This window comes from Salmo salar, chromosome ssa03 (genome assembly GCF_905237065.1).
Source record: "Salmo salar chromosome ssa03, Ssal_v3.1, whole genome shotgun sequence".
NCBI lineage: Eukaryota > Metazoa > Chordata > Actinopteri > Salmoniformes > Salmonidae > Salmo > Salmo salar.
The window spans coordinates 49,397,916-49,416,537 of record NC_059444.1 but is presented as its reverse complement, the minus strand read 5'-3'; the positions used below and the strand labels follow the sequence as shown (position 1 = coordinate 49,416,537).

Genomic DNA, 18,622 nt, shown 5'->3' with positions numbered 1-18,622 from the left:
CATACGTACAGTTGAAGTCGGAAGTTTACATACACCTTAGCCAAATACATTTAAACTCAGTTTTTCACAAATCCTGACATTTAATCCTAGTAGAAATTCCCTGTCTTAGGTCAGTTAGGATCACCACTTTATTTTAAGAATGTGAAATGTCAGAATAATAGTAAAGAGGGATTTATTTCATCACATTCCCAGTGCGTCAGAAGTTTACATACACTCAATTAGTATTTGGTAGCATTGCCTTTAAATTGTTTAACTTGGGTCAAACAATTTGGGTAGCCTTCCACAAGCTTCCCACAATAAGTTGGGTCAATTTTGGCCCATTCCTCCTGACAGAGCTGGTGTAACTGAATCAGGTTTGTAGTCTGGAAGGAGAGTTTACAGTCTAACCAGAAACCTAGGTATTTGTAGTTGTCCACATATTCTAAGTCAGAACCTACAGAGTAGTGATGCTGGACGGGCGGGCAGGTGCGGGCAGCGATCGGTTGAAGAGCATGCATTTAGTTTTACTTGCATTTAAGAGCAGTTGGAGGCCATGGAAGGAGAGTTGTATGGCATTGAAGCTTGTCTGAAGGTTAGTTAACACAGTGTCCAAAGAAGGGCCAGAGGTATACAGAATGGTGTCGTCTGCGTAGAGGTTTTACCCTGTTTTTTTATGATTCATATACATTCTTAACCCTAAATAATCTACAAGATCAGACAATTTTTTGCAAGGTAGCCACACCTGCAGAGCACGTTACCCAACTGCATAAGGTTAGTCTGAATACCAACCACTGAGAAGTGCGTAAGAAAGGCGTACATTTCCTACTTCTGAATCGGCTCCTAAGTGACTTTCCTACTCATCATTATGAATTTTCTGAGTCATGGCAGCATTAGTATCACGTTTTAGGAAATACCCAGACGCAGACAGTGTCAAAGTAATAAAAGTTTATTACTATAACGGGGCAGGCAAAACGACAGGTCAAGGGCAGGCAGAGGTCAGTAATCCAGTGTGGTGGGACAAGGTACAGGACGGCGGGCAGGCTCAGGGTCAGGGCAGGCAGAATGGTCAAAACCGGGAAAACTAGAAAACAGGAACTTTAGAAAAGACAGGAGCAAGGGTGAAAACGCTCTTAGGCTTGACAAACAAAGCGAACTGGCAACAAACAGAACACAGGTATAAATACACAGGGGATAATGAGGGGAGACACTTGGGGGGGTGGAGACAAGCACAAAGACAGGTGAAACAGATCAGGGTGTGACAATTCGGATGGGTTCAGAAACATCTCCGCTCATTTAGAAAGAAAAAGATTCCAGACACCATTTAGTTACTATTAGATAAGACATCCCATAATACTTAAAAAAACAAATTGCAAATGCAGCCAATGAGTTTGTAGAGTTGCAAACTTGAAGTCATTAGATCCAAGCAATATGGGACCAAATACTTGTGATTTCTTCAAATAGAGGGACTAAATATATAAAGTGCTTTTATGTCTAAATGGTAAAATGGATATTCATTAAATCAGCCTCAAATAAACTAATGATGTGTCATACGGATAATTTGATCTTAAATCCAAAAACGTATGGTGAGGACGATACATTACTGTATAAGAGTAGGCGAGGGGCTCTTAGGTATTGGAGCCTCCCACGATGGAGAAGGCTGAGTATTGCAAGCAGGACACAGAGTTAGGTATGGTGCCACTGTTCCTGATGGTCATTCTACCTTGTTCACGCTCTCTTTCAATCTCTGCCTTCCATCTCTTTCTCAAAGCTCGTAGGTGCTATTGTGGTTATAGCAGTCCCAATCCATCAGTTCCTTTCGATGAAACCACAGCTGGATCTCCCTCTGAGCCCCCTCTACTGAATCACTGGCATGGACCACATTTCTGGAAAATAAATACAAACCTACATTCATTAAAGTCCAGTTTAGTATTTTGCATTGAAATTATTCACCCAATTTCAAAACACTTTCACAAATGATCAATTTCATGTTTATATATTCATTTGTTTTTATGCCTCAATTAATATTGTAAAATTCAATTATTTAAATATTTGTTTAAAAGGGTATTGTGAAAATTATTGTAAAGTGAAAGATCTTTTCATTTGAGTCTTTATTGAAAAGGTTCACCTGCTGATGTGAATGCTGAAATCCCCCCGGACGGTGCCTGCTTGGGCCTCGGATGGGTTGGTGTCTCCAACTATGATCCGGGATGTCCTGACCACATTATGACCCTCCCACACCTGGACAACAAGAATGGATGTAGTGCTTTCCAGGATTAGGTAAATCCTATTTTAAATCAGTCAATTCAGCAAATGAATTGAAAGTGAATCAATCAGATATACACAAGTGGTTAGGTGTTTTGGAATTTAACAGATACAGTGCCTTCAGAAAGTATGCACACCCCTTGACTTCTTCCACATTTTGTTATGTTACAGCCTGAATATAAAATGGATTACATTTAGATTATGGGTATTGTGTGTAGGCAAGTGACAAAATAATGTCAAAGTGGAATTTTGTTTTACAAATCAATAAAAAATGAAAATCTGAAATGTCTTGAGTCAATAAGTATTCAACCACTTTGTTATGGCAAGCCAGAATACGTTCAGGAGTTCATCCATAAATTGGATGGACTCCCTCTGTGTGTAATAATAGTATTTAACATGATTTTTTAAATGACTACCTTATCTCTGTACACCACACAATTATCTGTAAGGTAATTGCCTTGCAAAAAAGGGCACCTACTTGAAGCCAATTTTAAAAACAGTTAGAGATGAATTGCTGTGATAGGAGAAACTGAGGATGGATCAACAACATTGTAGATACTCCACAATACTAATACAAATATTCCAAAACATGCATCCTGTTTGCAACAAGACACTTAAAGTAATATTGCAATAAATGTGGCAAAGCAATTTACTTTTTTTCTGAATTCAACGTGTTATGTTCGGGGGCAAATCCAATACAACACATTACTGAGCACCACTCTCCATATTTTCAAGCATAGTGGTGGCTGCATCATGTTATGGGTATGCTTGTAATCGTTAAGGACTGGGGAGTTTCAGATTTTTCAGACAAAATCCATTATTTGACCCATTTAGGGACTTACTCAGAAAGACTCACAGCTGTAATCGCTGCCAAAGGTGCTTCTACAAAGTATTGACTCAGGGGTGTCAATACTTATGGGTCATTCTATGAAAATGGTGGCTTTTTGAACAGCCAACTTAAAAAAAGAAAAGTTTAAAAAAAGTTACATCAAAACTTAACCAGATAATAGTTAAGCGCTTAACATTATAAATCAACAAATGACAGCTTAACATTTTTTAATTTTTACTACATTACATTTAAAAAATGCTTGTGCTGCCTTTTTGTCACTGGTGTTACCTATATTTTAGATGACAATTCAGGCTTTCTAGAATGTCATTTCAGTCTTTAATTTGTATATATAATCAAAGACAGTATTGTCATTAACCTTTTCTAAGAAATTGTTTAAATCCTCTAAATCCTTTAAGTAAGTCTGGTGTTTTTGTTTAAGGGAGGCTGCTCTGCGGTGTGGGTCAGCATCCCTGCACTGTCTGTAGAGTCTTTGCTTTTCAGCAGCACCTAATTTCGCCATATCTATTGTGGTATCCTAGGAGGTCTACCCCGGGGGATGGTAATAGAGGGGAGGTACGTGAGGCGACGTTTGCTCCCTCTGCTGCGAATACCGGAGCTGGGCACCCCGACACGGACAGCTAAGTGAAGGTAATTAGAGGAAAGTGCCAACCAGCCGTGGAGGCTAAATAAAAAGAGCACGATGGCACACCGCAGAAGAGAAGGGAGAGAAGGAAGACCAGTTAAGAAAGAGAAGGAAGACCAGTTAAGAAAGAGAAGGAAGACCGAGCAAAACCTAAGTTATTTCTTTGATATATTTATTTTCTGTCTTAGTAAAGTTGTTTTGCGGACAAAAGCCTCTGTCAATCTCTGCACGCTCCACCCAACACCCCACGGTTTACCACACTATCAAAAGGAAAGCCATATTATGTAATTACAATATTGAAACTGTAATAAAATGCTAATAAGTCTTTTTTAATATAATTGTTGAGGGTTTTATAAAATCTTACGTTGAGAAAAAGGTTTGTGGTGTTATTGACTGTCGCTGGTGTTACCAGCAAGAACAGTAACACATCTGCAGACAAGATGGCATATCTAAGATGGCGGCCACTGTAGCTCAAACCACACTTTTTAAATTGTAAATCAATCACTTAATCATGCAATTTTATCAATAATTTTCATCCAATTTCTTTTCCCCTTCCTATAAACGGTATAACACCAGTGACATCTTAAGTCCTCGCATGAAATTATCAAGTTGATCATCAAATTGGTCACATATGAAGCACCATGTGCTTTTCAAAACAGTCCCGTCTCCAATGAACCTTTGACCCAGGAAGAATTTGGCAAGGATGTTGCATTTTTTGAAAGTGGTGGTTTTTATACATTTTAACACCAGTGACATGCAATTGAGGGACAGCTATTACTTGTAAATTTGTAATATTTATTTGATATTTTCGTTTTTTAAGTAGTCCACTAATTAACTGTAATACTTTCCTTTGGGAGAAAAATATATTTTTAAACTCAAAATATGTCACTCAACCATGACTCCTGACCCTAGGGATAAGCCAATTTCAATGGGGTATTGTGTGTAGTTGGGTGAGAAAGAAAATATTGAATCCGTTTTGAATTCAATCTGTTACACAACAAAATGTGGAATAAGTGCAGGGGTATGAATACTTTCTGAAGGCACTGTATGCATGTCTATGGTGTATACTATGTAGGCACCTGATCTGAGTCATCAGGGAGACTAAGCATCTACCTCCCCACCACCAGATTGGGGGGGCAATGTAGCCTATGTTTTTCGGTTCTTAAATCACTATCACCTACTAATTAACTTTTCATTTTTGCAGATTATGTTTGAGGTAGTAATGTATCAATATTTGTTGTTTACAAATGAGCTATAACAGAGCCAATGAATTTGGATTTGACCCCCATCTTAAAATCAAATGGTTTCGACCATTTGGGAGTTTTGTAGGCACGGCAGGGCAAACCTGTTTTGGTGATATCTGGAATAAAATCAAAATAAATCAAACACGTTTTGGGACTCATTAAGCAGTTTTTACCTGAATAATCAAGTTGAAAGGTACATTTATATTCCTAAAACTTAAGTTGAAAATGATGCTGTCGCTGCTTCCTGTTGACAAGACGTTTTGATAAATAGTCCGATGTCAGAACACAGTATAAAGGTGTCCAAATCAATAACCAATATGCAAAAACAGTTTGTGATATATTGAAAGCCTAAACATAAAATGTACTATCTACACGTACAGTGCATTCGGAAAGTTTTCAGACCCCTTGACTTTTTCCACATTTTGGTACGTTACAGCCTTATTCTAATTTTGATTAAAATACTTTTCCCCCTCATCAATCTACACACAATAACCCATAATGACAAAGCGAAAATAGGTTTTTAGAATTTTTTTGCAAATGTATTAAAAATAAAATACTGAAATATCACATTTACATGTCACACCCTGATGTTCCACCTGTATTTGCGCGAGTCTCCACCCCCCTCCAGGTGTCACCCATCTTCCCATTATCCCCAGTGTATTTATACCCGTGTTCTCTGTTTGTCTGTTGCCAGTTCGTTTTTGTTTCATCAAGCCTACCAGTGTTTTTCCAGTGCTCCGGTCTTTCTCTAGTTCCTGTTTTCTAGTTTTCCCAGTTTTAACCATTCTGCCTGCCCTGACCCTGACCGCTGTTCTGTACCATGTCACACCACCCTGGATTACTGACCTCTGCCTACCCTGACCCTGAGCCTGCCTGCCACTCTGTACCTTTCGCACTCTGCTCTGGATTACTGACCTCTGCCTGCCCTTGACCTGTAATTTGCCTGCCCGCCTGTTTTTGTAATAAACTTTTGTTACTTTGAAACTGTCTGCTTCTGGGTCTTCTCCTGAACCTTGACAACATAAGTAAAGCGATGGAAAAAGTACTCAATTGTCATACTTGAGTAAAAGTAAAGTTACCTTAATAAAAATGACAGGTGAAAGTCATCCAGTAAAATACTACTTGAGTAAAAGTCTAAAAGTATTTGGTTTTAAATATGATTAAGTATCAAAAGTAAATGTAATTGCTAAGATGTACTATAAAAAAGTACAAGTAAAAGTATAAATTGTTTCAAATTCTTTATATTAAGCAAACCAGACGGCACACAATTTTTTTTTATATTTTATTGACGGATAGCCAGGGGCACACTCCAACACTCAGACATAATTTACAGACAAAGCATGTGTTTAGTGAGTCCGCCAGATCAGATGCAGTAGGAATGACCAGGGATGTTCTCTTGATAAGTGTGTGAATTGGACCATTTTCCTGTCAAAATGTAACTAGTACTTTTGAGTGTCACGGAAAATGTATGGAGTAAAAAGTACAGTATTTTATTTCGGAATGTAGTGAAGTAAAAGTTGCCAAAAATATAAACAGTAAAGTACAGATACTCCAAAAAATGACTTATTAAGTAGTACTTTAAAGTATTTTTAATTAAGTACTTTACACCACTGCCTAAGTATTTACTTTTTTGATGCACCTTTGGCAGTGATTACAGCCTCGAGTCTTCTTGGGTATGATGCTACAAGCTTGGCACACCTGTATTTCGGGAGTTTCTCCCATTCTTCCCTGCAGATCCTCTCAAGCGCTGACAGATTAGATGGGGAGTGTCTTTGCACAGCTATTTTCAGGTCTCTCCAGAGATGATCGATCGGGTTCAAGTCCAGGCTCTGGCTGGGCCACTCAAGGACATTCAGGGACTTGTCCCAAAGCCACGCCTGCCTAATCTTGGCTGTGTGCTTAAGGTTGTTGCCCTGTTGGAAGGTGAACCTTCGCCCCCAGTCTGAGGTCCTGAGCGCTCTGGAGCAGGTTTTCATAAAGGATCTCTGTACTTTGCTCCGTTCATCTTTCCCTCAATCCCGACTAGTCTCCCAGCTCCTGCTGCTGAAAAACATCCCCACAGCATGATGCTGCCACCACCATGCTTCACCGTAGGGATGGTGTCAGGTTCCTCCAGACGTGACTCTTGGCATTCAGGCCAAAGAGTTCAATCTTGGTTTCATCAGACCAGAGAATCTTGTTTCTCATGGTCTGAGTCCTTTAGATGCCTTTTGGCAAACTCAAAGTGGGCTGTCATGTGCTTTTTACTGAGGAGTGGCTTCCGTCTTGCCACTCTACTGCAGAGATGGGAGAACCATCCAGAAGGACAACCATCTCCACAGAGGAACTCTGGAGCTCTTTCAGAGTGACCATTGGGTTCTTGGTCACCTCCCTGACTGTAACGTGTACGCTGGGAGTCGGGAAGCAAGTACAGGGAGTGAATAATTTAATAAAGAAATAGAACATAGTACAAACCAAGAAACATGAAAAGCGTACAGACATGAAACCACCTGAGGAAAGAACCAAGGGGAGTGACAGATACAGGGGAGGTAATAAAGAAAGTGATGGAGTCCAAGTGAGTGTCATGAGGTGCCGGTGTGAGTAACTATGGTGGCATGTGTGCGTAATGATTAGACAACTGGCGACAACGAGCGCCAGAGAGGAGGAGCAGGAGTAGACGTGACAGTACCCCCTCCCTGACGCGTGGCTCTAGCCGCAGGACGCCGATCAGAGGGACGGTCTCAAGGACCACGAACAGGCCGGTCGCTTCTGCTGAGGCGCGGGAACCTGACGAGACCCGGCTGAGGCATGGGAGCTTAACGAGCCGGTTGAGGCATGGGAGCTTGACGAGCCGGCTGAGGCATGGGGAGACTGCCAAGCCAACCGAATCTTGCAAACCTGTCAAGCCAGTTGAGACATGGAAGCCTAACGAGCCAGCTGAGGCATCCCCGGTTTCTTCAGCAGTGGCATTTGGACCTGAAGTCACCAGAAATAAAAACAAAAAAACACTCCCTGATGTTCCCCTTTGGTGAGGTGTTATTCTGTAACGTGTACCCTGGGAGTTGGGAAGCAAGAACAGGGAGTGAATCATTTAATAAAGAAATAGAACATGGTACAAAACAAAAAACATGAAAAGCGTACAGACATGAAACCCAAACAGAGTCAATAACACCTGAGGAAAGAACCAAGGGGAGTGACAGATATAGGGGAGGTAATCAAGAAAGTTATGGAGTCCAGGTGAGTGTCATGAGGCGCAGGTACGCGTCACGATGGTGGCAGGTGTGGGTAATGATTAGACAACTGGTGACAATGAGCGCCAGAGAGGAAGAGCGGGAGTAGACATGACACTGACCAACGCCCTTCTCCCCTGATTGTTCAGTTTTGCTGGGCGGCCAGCTCTAGGAAGAGTCTTGGTGGTTCCAAACTTCTTCCATTTAATAATGACGGAGGCCACTATGTACCCTTCCCCAGATCTGTGCCTTGACACAATTATGTCTCGAAGCTCTACGGACAATTCCATCAACCTCATGGCTTGGTTTTTGCTCTGACATGCACTGTCAACTGTGGGACCTTATATAGACAGGTGTGTGCCTTTCCAAATCATGTCCAATCAATTGAATTTACCACAGGTGGACTCCAATCAAGTTTTGGAAACATCTTATGGATGATCAATGGAAACAGGATGCACCTGAGCAAAATTTTGAGTCTCATAGCAAAGGGTCTGAATACTTATGTAAATAAGGTATTTATGTTTTTTATTTTTAATACATTTGCAAAAAAATTAAAAACCTATTTTTGCTTTATCATTATGGGGTATTGTGTGTAGATTGATGAGGAACATTTTTTATTTAATACATTTTATAAAAAGTCTAACGTAACAAAATGGTAAAAAAGTCAAGGGGTCTGAATACTTTCCGAATACGCTGTACATGTGAAACAATAAATCATATTCCTTGTTTAAAAAAATATGAGTGAGCACCTTGTAAACTACACAAGCACCAAAAACCAGGGGTGAAAGTGATGCGGTATGGCGTCCAGGCAAAATAAATAGTGGGGGTACGCCCTACCCGTATAACATTAGCCTATCACAATAATGAAAACAAAATATCAAGAAGACTGTAGGCTATTACACCATTATTTATCATTACCGAATGAGAGAGGCATGAAGAATTGGTGAATGGACATGAAAATGGGTGGTAGGCCTATAGATTACACTCCAAAATGTGATGTGGTTAAAGGAGAACACTGAAAATTTTGCCAAGGCATAGATGAGTGGCCGAGACGTGCACAGACAGCAATGGAGGCATTAATTCTGGCCTAATGACAATCGCCAAATGTAATTACAGTTTTTGGTGTTTTGTGTAACAGATGTCTCTTTCCATTCACCACTCACTGCGGAGGATGAAAATATATTGCGGGTAGAAAAACGTACGCGGGAAGCCTAGTAAAGGAGCCCTTTGAAGTGATCGTTTGACAATCGGATGAAAACATCGTGACTGGATGTGTTTATGCCACAATAAAAAGTAATACATTTTAAAAGTTAAATGACAAATCTTTACGACTAGGCCCACAGAGATGCTATTGAATTAATAGGGATTCTAAATATAATTTTATGATTAGGCCTCACGGTCGCCCCCCCATTATGCAGGATTAGTCAGCCGCCTAGAGCGGCAGTTTGAAGAGGGCGCCATTTTCCGAGCTAAACTGACCAAGACGCACCTCCAACGACACATAACACCTCACATTATTCTGCCCAAAAACAATGATAACTTCTCTCACCCAGAGGCATGAGGGCTATTTAAGTGAGCGGTGATGCCACTGGTGATGCTCCATGATGAGCAGTATCAGTAGCGGTGCTTTGTTTCATCACAAAACCGGAGAGCAACCTGGGTGGGTGAAGTCCACAAAGTATCACCTATGCTTAGTCTAATACAGTGACAACAAAAAGATACCAAAAACAATTTTGTCCAATCACCGTAAGCTAAGTATGATGTGGCTGTCCGTGGTTCTGATTTCTCTCGGTGTGTGTGTGTGTGTGTGTAAAGGGCGTCACGCTGCTTGCTTAGCAAGTACCACCTCCTCCCGATTCAGGCCATACCTGGAGCGAACTCAGGGCCTCTGCCTCAGAAACATCCTCACTCAAGCGTCTTAGCTGATCTCACCACCTCAAAAGCTAGCTAATGAGGCGACACAAGCGGGACACTTAAGGCTGAGAAGTAAGTTTCACACATCCCCATGTGTTACATTCACCCCTCAAACTTACTCAGAGACCCCAGCATTGAGTGCAACTGTAGATCCGGGTCATGCCATCACTGTAAAGGACGTCATGCTGCTTGCTTACTGTAGCAAGTACCACTTCCTCCAGAGTCGGCCCATACCTGGCAAGAACTCAGGACCTCTGCCTCGCAAACACATGTGACTGTCCTCCCTTAAGCATCGCATGCTTACCAGCCGAAACAGTTCGGAAGAGTTTTTGCATGTATTATGATGACAGAGTTATCTTAGATTAATTCTGACTATTTTGAGGAAGTGTATACTGGCTATAGTGTTTCATTTTTCAAACAAAGGTCTTTTAAGGGATTATGCGAGCACATTCGCTCAGTTCGGCTAGGCGCCAGCCTGACACCTTGAGAAGATCGTGTCACCTCAAAAGCTAGCTAATGAGGCGACACAAGTGGGACACTTAAGGCTAAGGAGTACGTTTCACATATCCCCATGTGCTACACGTGTTCGTGCAAGCAGAAAAAACATGTTGACTCACCCTACTTGTAGAGAAACTCCAATGCCATCCTCTTTATAATGGTGGCGAAACGGTCTATGACTTTCATACAGTACATGCTTGTATTTTTTTGTTTTCCTTGGCTATCTGGCTAAAATGCTTGCTCGCTAGCCTAACTTGCTTTCATGGGCATTGATGAGCCAACTAGTTAACAATAGCCTTCTACATCTAGCTATATATTGAACTTCCATCCTCTCAGGCCAGGGGCAAAATGTATACATTTATGGTTGGATCAGAATCGCTGTTGTAATCATTGGCCAGTACGAAGAATTAAGTAAAACCAAGTCCAAATCCCTACAGTATCTCCATTCATGGCTAATTTAGGAAAGGGACAATTGTAACCACCAGAGGACAACAACACAACCATTCAAGTTGTTTCTGTCAATGACGTTTGGCTCTCAATGTGATGTGATTGTAGTGAAGCCAAATCGGCTTCCCTGCGCCAGGACCATTCACAGTTGTACTCACTCAGTTTAGCTCAACGCTGATTGGCAATTATTTTATACCTTTATTTATAAAGGGAGGCCAAATGCTGGCTGGCTTCCCTTGCATTCAATGCTACCGGTGGCAACAATGTCATCCTCTTTTCGAACAGACAGCATCAGATAGATGGCCTACACATACAGCGGCAGAGGGGCGCGGTTTCACTCGCTCTAATGCTTTCTCCAGTGAGATACATTCAGCCTCTTGCGACTATATTTAACTTGTCCCTGTCCAACTCGCCTCTCCCAGGTGCTGTTGGAGAGACGCAGTGCTGCGGCCCTCCACCAAAGTTCCATCAAATTCATAAAATGATGTAGCCTACGGTAGAAAGAGTTGTAGCCTATGTGGTTTTTCTGTAGCCTATAGACTGGGGACCAAATATATTACAATATCATGAGACAGACACTTTTTAAATCATTAACTTATTAATGAGAGGGTGCGGGAGAAAGTCAACTAAAAAGTAAAGCGGGCAAGACATCAGAGCTGCTGCGGCATAATCAAACAGAGGTGGACAGCAAATGGTGCTGAAAGTAATTCATTTCAACAATAGTCTTAATTTTTATTTGACTTCACTAACAACAGGGCTTTGTTGGAGCCCATTTCTTCCTACTAAAAAAAATAAGAGGTAGGCCTACCTGTTTGACAGACGCAATATCCATAGATTTCTCAGTGTAGCCAAATCCTCCAATACTGTCACCATGCACTCCTTAAATACCTCCATGTCTAGGAAGGGTTTGGTGTGTTAAAAATAGTGCTCAAATTGAGTGAGGGTAGCCTATGCCACACCCTTTGTTAAAGAAAACGGCAGAAAGGATACCTATTTGTAGCTTTATATTTTGAAATAAATAAATGAAAAGTATCCAGATAATTATAAAGCGATCTATAACAATGCTTAATGCCTTATGCTAGAAATAAGCTTTAAAATGCCCACAAAAGACGTGACTGATGCATATGGGGATATATTGATTCATCTCTAGGACATTCTGCAGGAGACAAATTGGACTTTGCTATTCTGTCCCTACTAATTTTTTTCACTTTCTGGGTTAAGCAATGGATGAGTCGTCAACAGTTGAAGCTTACATTTTTCTGCATCGGTTGAGCTTCTGTCTGAATGGAAAGGTAACTTTTGAAAGTGCCATGCTTAGATTCATTAGGATGTCTAATATTTTATTTTTTGAAAACAGCAACTGTTTCGTTGCAAACAAGACACTCTGGTTTGACATTGGAGAAATATGGTAAGAATGCAAATTTCTCTGCCCATTCTTCCCTTCTATTTTCATTATCCACCTTTCTTTTGAGACTTTTTCAGAGCGACATTTTCTCTAGATTGCAAGCTGTTTTTCCTCAATCAATGTTCAAAGAAATATAAAAAAACGAATTTAATACAGACATGGGTGTTTTATCAGTGTAATCAGATTGAAAATATTAGGATATGGTATTGACGTTGAACTGATTGCATAGCCTACTAACCAGATGTTCAAAAGTGTGTTTAATTTGTAGTATAGACCTATAAATTGGGCTACCGACTATTAGCTGAGAAAAAAGTTGGCCCAAGTCCAAACCTACTGCAGACCCCTGTTGTACACGATTCTAGTTTAGCGGGGATAGGAGGCAGTGGCAATTTTTGGTCTCCGTACCACTCCGTATGGTGGTAGAAAGTCCAGGGCCCATATATTTTTTGGGGTGTACAGAAGTGCACACATAGGTACAGTACCGTGAATAAATCAAATCTTCCTGGTAATAAATCAGATATCGATTAGGGGGAAATCAGGTTCTACACGCTGTTGAAACTTACACAGCAAAAAAAAAAACACATGGGAGCTGGAGATATTTTTTACATCACTGGTCAGAGAATAACCCGCTGAAGTTTTTCCTAGCCACCGTGCTTCTTTCACATGCTTTGCTTGCTGTTTGGGGTTTTAGGCTGGGTTTCTGTACAGCACTTTGAGAATATCAGCTGATGTACGAAGGGCTATATAAAAATAAATTTGATTTGATTTGAAGACAGTCAGTTACATTTTGGGGTGATGTATTTTGATTTGAGGGTCACCAAAATGGAAAGAGAAATGCAACACTTATTTGTCAATCACTCATATCGATATCACATTAAAGTAAATTGTGCAAGAGGGGGAGATGAGGTTACATGTCCTGTTAAAACGAACACAGCTCAAAAACCACACAGAATCTGGGAATAATGTGTATATCACTGGTCAGAGGACAAGACAGCTAGCTACATTTTGAACTGTTGGATTTTGATTCAGGTGGGTCGCCAAGAAGTGAACTCAACACTTTTTCTGTTAAAGGTTCTACACATAGGATTTTAAAAATAATTTTTGCATTGTAATTTCAGGAAATGTCCATAATATATCTACAGTAATACTAAAATTATAGTGTTTCAGAGTATTAGTTACCCGCCAGTGTTGTGATTGGCTGTGATATTCACCTATTGATTTATAGCGGCATCTGTTGTCAAACTGGAAAGCTGTTTTGACTTTGTGGCTGTGTAATCTAGTAGAAATTGGGTCAAGTGGCTTAAGTAGAAATCACTCAGTCATTTCCTGGTTGCTAACATTATAAACTGTTCTAGTGTAGGGAATCATTGTACCATCTAAATCGCTGTGAATATATATTTATATATAAAAAAATATATAAATAATTTTTACAGCTGTTTAAAGCTGGTGGACCAAAACTGAAAATAAAAGACTCAAGCACAAGTTTTCTCCATGTTATGGGGAAATGGGAGTAAAGCCACTGCGCCTATGTATGCGGATGACTCAACACTATACACATCAGCAACTACAGCGACTGGAATGACTACAACACTTAACAAAGAGCTGCAGTTAGTTTCAGGATGGGCAAGGAATAAGTTAGTCCTAAAAGCATTGTATTTGGGACAAATCATTCACTAAACCCTAAAGCTCAACTAACTTGTAATAAATAATGTGGAAATTTAGCAAGTTGAGTAACCCTGGATTGTGAAATGTCATGGTCAAAACATATTGATGCAACAGTAGCTAAGATGGGGAGAAGTCTGTCCATAATAAAGCGCTGCTCTACCTTCAGCACAAACAAGGCAGGTCCTACAAGCTCTAGTTTTGTCGCAACTGGACTACTCTTTGCTTGACATCATGGGAAAATCAAAAGAAATCAGAAAAAAAAAAAAATTGTAGACCTCCACAAGTCTAGTTCATCCTTGGGAACAATTTTCAAATGCCTGAAGGTACCACGTTCATCTGTACAAACAATAGTACGCAAGTATAAACACCATGGGACCACGCAGCCGTCATACCGCTCAGGAAGGAGAAGCGTTCTGTCTCCTAGAGATGAACGTTCTTTGGTGCGAAAAGTGTAAATCAATCCCAGAACAACAGCAAAGGACCTTGTGAAGATGCTGGAGGAAACAGGTACAAAAGTATCGATATCCACAGTAAAGCTAGTCCTATATCGACATAACCTGAAAGGCCGCTCAGCAAGAAAGAAGCCACTGCTCCAAAACCGCCATAAAAAAGCCAGACTACGGGTTGCAACTGCACATGGGGACAAAGATCGTACTTTTTGGAGAAATTTCCTCTGTTCTGATGAAACCAAAATATAACTATTTTGCCATAATGACCATCGTTAAGTTTGGAGGAAAAAGGGGGAGGCTTGCAAGCCGAAGAACACCATCCCAACCGTGAAGCACGGGGGTGGCAGCATCATGTTGTGGGGGTGCTGTCACGTCCTGACCAGTATAAGGGTTATTTGTTATTGTAGTTTGGTCAGGACGTGGCAGAGGGTATTTTGTTTATGTGGTTCAGGGTGGTGATTTATGTAGTAGGGTGTTTGATTTATTATTTCCGGGTTTTGGTCTATGTTCTATGTTTTGTATTTCTATGTTCTTTCTGGTTTGTTTTATTTCTATGTTTAGGTTGATGGGGGGGTTGGACTCTCAATTGGAGGCAGGTGCTTTCTCATTGCCTCTGATTGAGAGTCCTTTATATGGGTAATTGTTTGGTTTGGTGTTGTGGGAGATTGTTTCTTGTTTTGCCTGTGTGAGCGTGACAAGACTGTTTTGTTGTTCGTGCGTTCTTCATTTTGTTATTTTGGTGTTCTTTATTTTAAAATAAATACAAGATGAGCATCCACATTCCTGCTGTGTTTTGGTCCTCTATTCCCGACGACAACCGTTACAGGTGCTTTGCTGCAGGAGGGACTGGTGCACTTCACAAAATAGATGGCGTCATGAGGAAGGAAAATTATCTGGATATATTGAAGCAGCATCTCAAGACATTAGTTAAAGCTTGGTCGCAAATGGGTTTGCGAAATGGACAATGACCCCAAGCATACTTCCAAAGTTGTGGCAAAATGGCTTAAGGACAAGCTTGATGGCCACTCCAAGTATTGGAGTGGCCGTCACAAAGCCCTGACCTCAATCCTATTGAACATTTGTGGGCAGAACTGAAAAAGCGTGTTTGAGCAAGGTGTACAAACCTGACTCAGTTACACCAGCTCTGTCAGGAGGAATGGGCCAAAATTCACCCAACTTATTGTGGGAAGCTTGTGGAAGGCTGCCCGAAACGTTTGACCCAAGTTAAACAATTTAAAGGCAATGCTACCAAATACTAATTGAGTGTATGTAAACTTCTGACCCACTGGGAATGTGATGAAAGAAATAAAAGCTGAAATAAATCATTCTCCCTACTATTATTCTGACATTTCACATTCTTAAAATAAAAGTGGTGATCCTAACTGACCTAAGACAGGGAATTTTTACTAGGATTAAATGTCAGGAATTTTGAAAAACCATGTTTAAATGTATTTGGCTAAGGTGTATGTAAGCTTCTGACTTCAACTGTATGTGATATTGGAGTAGGTGCCTGAGTGCACAGTGTGTTGTGAAATCTGTTGTGAATGTATTGTAATGTTTTTATAGTATAAATTGTATAACTGCCTTAATTTTGCCAGACCCCAGGAAGAATATGGGGATCCATAGTAAATCCAAATACAAATGGACTCATGCTGCTTTTATGCCAAATCCTGACTCAACAGAAACTGGGATTTGTCAGACCAAGCAATGTTTTTCCACCTCTCAATTGTCCGGTGTTGGTGATTGCATGCCCACTGGAGCCCCTTCTTGTTTTTAGCTGATAGAAGTGGAACCCAGAGTGGTCGTCTGGTGCAATAGCCCATCCGTGACAAGGGCCGACGAGTTGTGCATTCCGAGATGCCGTTCTGCACACCACTGTTGTACTGCGCCGTTATTTGCCTGTTTTTGGCCAGCCTCTTAGCTTGCACGATTATTGCCAGTCTCCTTCGATCTCTCATCAATGAGCTGTTTACGCCCACAGGACTGCTGCTGACTGGATGTTCTTTGTTTGTCGCGCCATTCTCGGTAAACCCTAGACACTGTTGTGCGTGAAAAGCCCAGAAGACTGTTATTTGAGGGATAGTTTTACTCTCAAATCCATGTATTGGTGTGTGGTCAGCGACTTCTATAGCGAGAACGCCAAGAATTATCTGTGCCATTTGAGAAAGAAAATGATAGCTGTGTTCTAAGTCTAACGACCCCCAGTTCCTATGACAGAATCAAAAGTACAAAACCAAAGATATTGATCTGTTTTAACACTAGAACCGTTGGGCCTTGAGGGACCCCCCTTCAAGCTAATGAGCAGTCATTCTGAAGGCAACATTTTAACAGTGTAATTAATACATGTAATATGCTATTGCAAGAATAATAATTTGTGTGTATAAAGGCCTTGGATAGCATTAGAATAGGATTTTTAAAATTTTATTTCAGATAACACAATAGATTTTCAATAGTTTGTTACTGTAGTCTATATGTAAAAACAAAAAACACAAACACAAGAATTGTTCCATCAATTCTATTCGTGGAGTGCCTTTGTTACAACTATGAAACAGAAAGCATATGTGTTAAAACACGGTAAGAGCTTATTTGTATAATGACAAAATAAAAAAACATACCCCAACCACCAAGACCAGCGGTCAAATGATGAGAACATTAGTAGCTTAAACATTATTTTATAAGCGCCAAGTGACCTTCATAAATAGTAAAAATCAGCACAAAAGCAATAATGGCATTTTAATGAATATAAGGGTCATATGACAGCAGTCAAAAATAGTAAATGATTGTCAGCTCATGCTTACATTGTGTGCGTCTTCACACAATGGCATCAGTTGGATTTAATTCAGTTGTTATCTCTTGTCCTAGCAGTTGACACAAATTGTCGTAACGTTCACTTGCTTGACACACTTTGACATAGCTTTGTTTGGTTGTAGTGCTTAATAGTCTCAGTTTCTCTTTACTGTATCCTGTTGTCTTGTCATTCTTCAGCACGGTTGTGAAGTACATGATTTTCATGGTGCCAGCCAAGCTTGTTTTCTTTGCAAGCAACTTGTTCGCCAATGACAGTGAAGTGAAGACATTGTCCATGGTGTTAATTCTCCCCATGCCAATGTAAGGTTCCACAAGCCCCATCACCATATACTCCGACCCTGAGCAAAGCAGTTAACCCACTGTTCCCCGGGCACCAAAGACGTGGATGTTGATTATGGCAGCCCTCCTCACTTCTCTGATTCAGAGGGGTTAAATCCGGAAGACACATTTCAGTTGAATGCATTCATTTGTACAACTGACTAGGTATCCCCCTTTCCCTATTTATCCTACCTACGGTTCTGACTGGTACAGGGACGACCCATGTTCTGAATTCTGTCGCTGTACATTTCAAAAGTGCTGAACAAAGAGTTATAGGGACTACGTCCATCGTTGCTTGCTCATTAATGTCTTAATTGAAACTACGGATTGCCTCTTATCCACTTGTGCCATAGTTTGTACATCTCAATTGTCAGAAGCCACATTTGTTTAAGCAAGTCAGCCTATCAGCTATGTTTTTCTTAAAGGCAGCAAATGAAGCTGAATGAACTGTTTTGCTGCCAGTCAAGGCTCCGCTGGTAGCCAGGTGTAGCAGTAGTAAGGTGTTTGTCACCGTTATAGTGCAATTAATATATTGTTTAGTGTTGTGTAGTGGCTTTTCTGGCATGCATCCCACTTTTTTTGTTTGCCCCACCAAGATTTGCATGCTAAAATCGTGTGTGGGTTTTTGTTTTGATGGCGCTTTAGTCGTGTCAGGGAACAGAGGAGGGTACATGTCCTACTAAAGCAAACATTTAAGCAAGAGGTATATGTGCATTGCAACTCCCACCGTTTGAATTTGGTTCTGTGCACCGCGGCAAAAGTGCCGGGACATGTCAGTACTTCTTTTGAGACAGTAAACCAGTTACACACATGTATGAATGGATCCCACAGACATGCTCGATTCATAGAAGTACAGAATGAGTTGCACCCCAATAGACCATGTATCGAGCTAGAAAGATCCACGGATGTACGGTGGAGTTCAAAATCAGGGTCAGTGAGTAAAGTGGTGTTA

General features: G+C 40.7%; 1 protein-coding gene across 2 annotated transcripts in view; it reads right to left on the bottom strand.

Annotated features, from left to right (window-relative positions):
- Window positions 1-909: 909 nt before the first annotated feature.
- nme4 (NME/NM23 nucleoside diphosphate kinase 4) overlaps window positions 910-18,622 on the bottom strand; it is a 35,912-nt gene continuing 18,199 nt past the window's right edge. The window contains exons 4-6 of one of the 2 annotated variants that reach the window (XM_014192204.2): window positions 2,105-2,217; window positions 1,700-1,862; window positions 910-1,074 (exon numbers count right to left, since the gene is read on the bottom strand). In XM_014192204.2, coding sequence (XP_014047679.1) covers window positions 1,742-1,862; window positions 2,105-2,217 — 234 coding nt within the window. In that variant the 3' untranslated portion in view covers window positions 910-1,074; window positions 1,700-1,741. The remainder of the gene's footprint in view (window positions 1,075-1,699; window positions 1,863-2,104; window positions 2,218-18,622) is intronic. The other variant, XM_014192205.2, reaches the window with a different exon arrangement.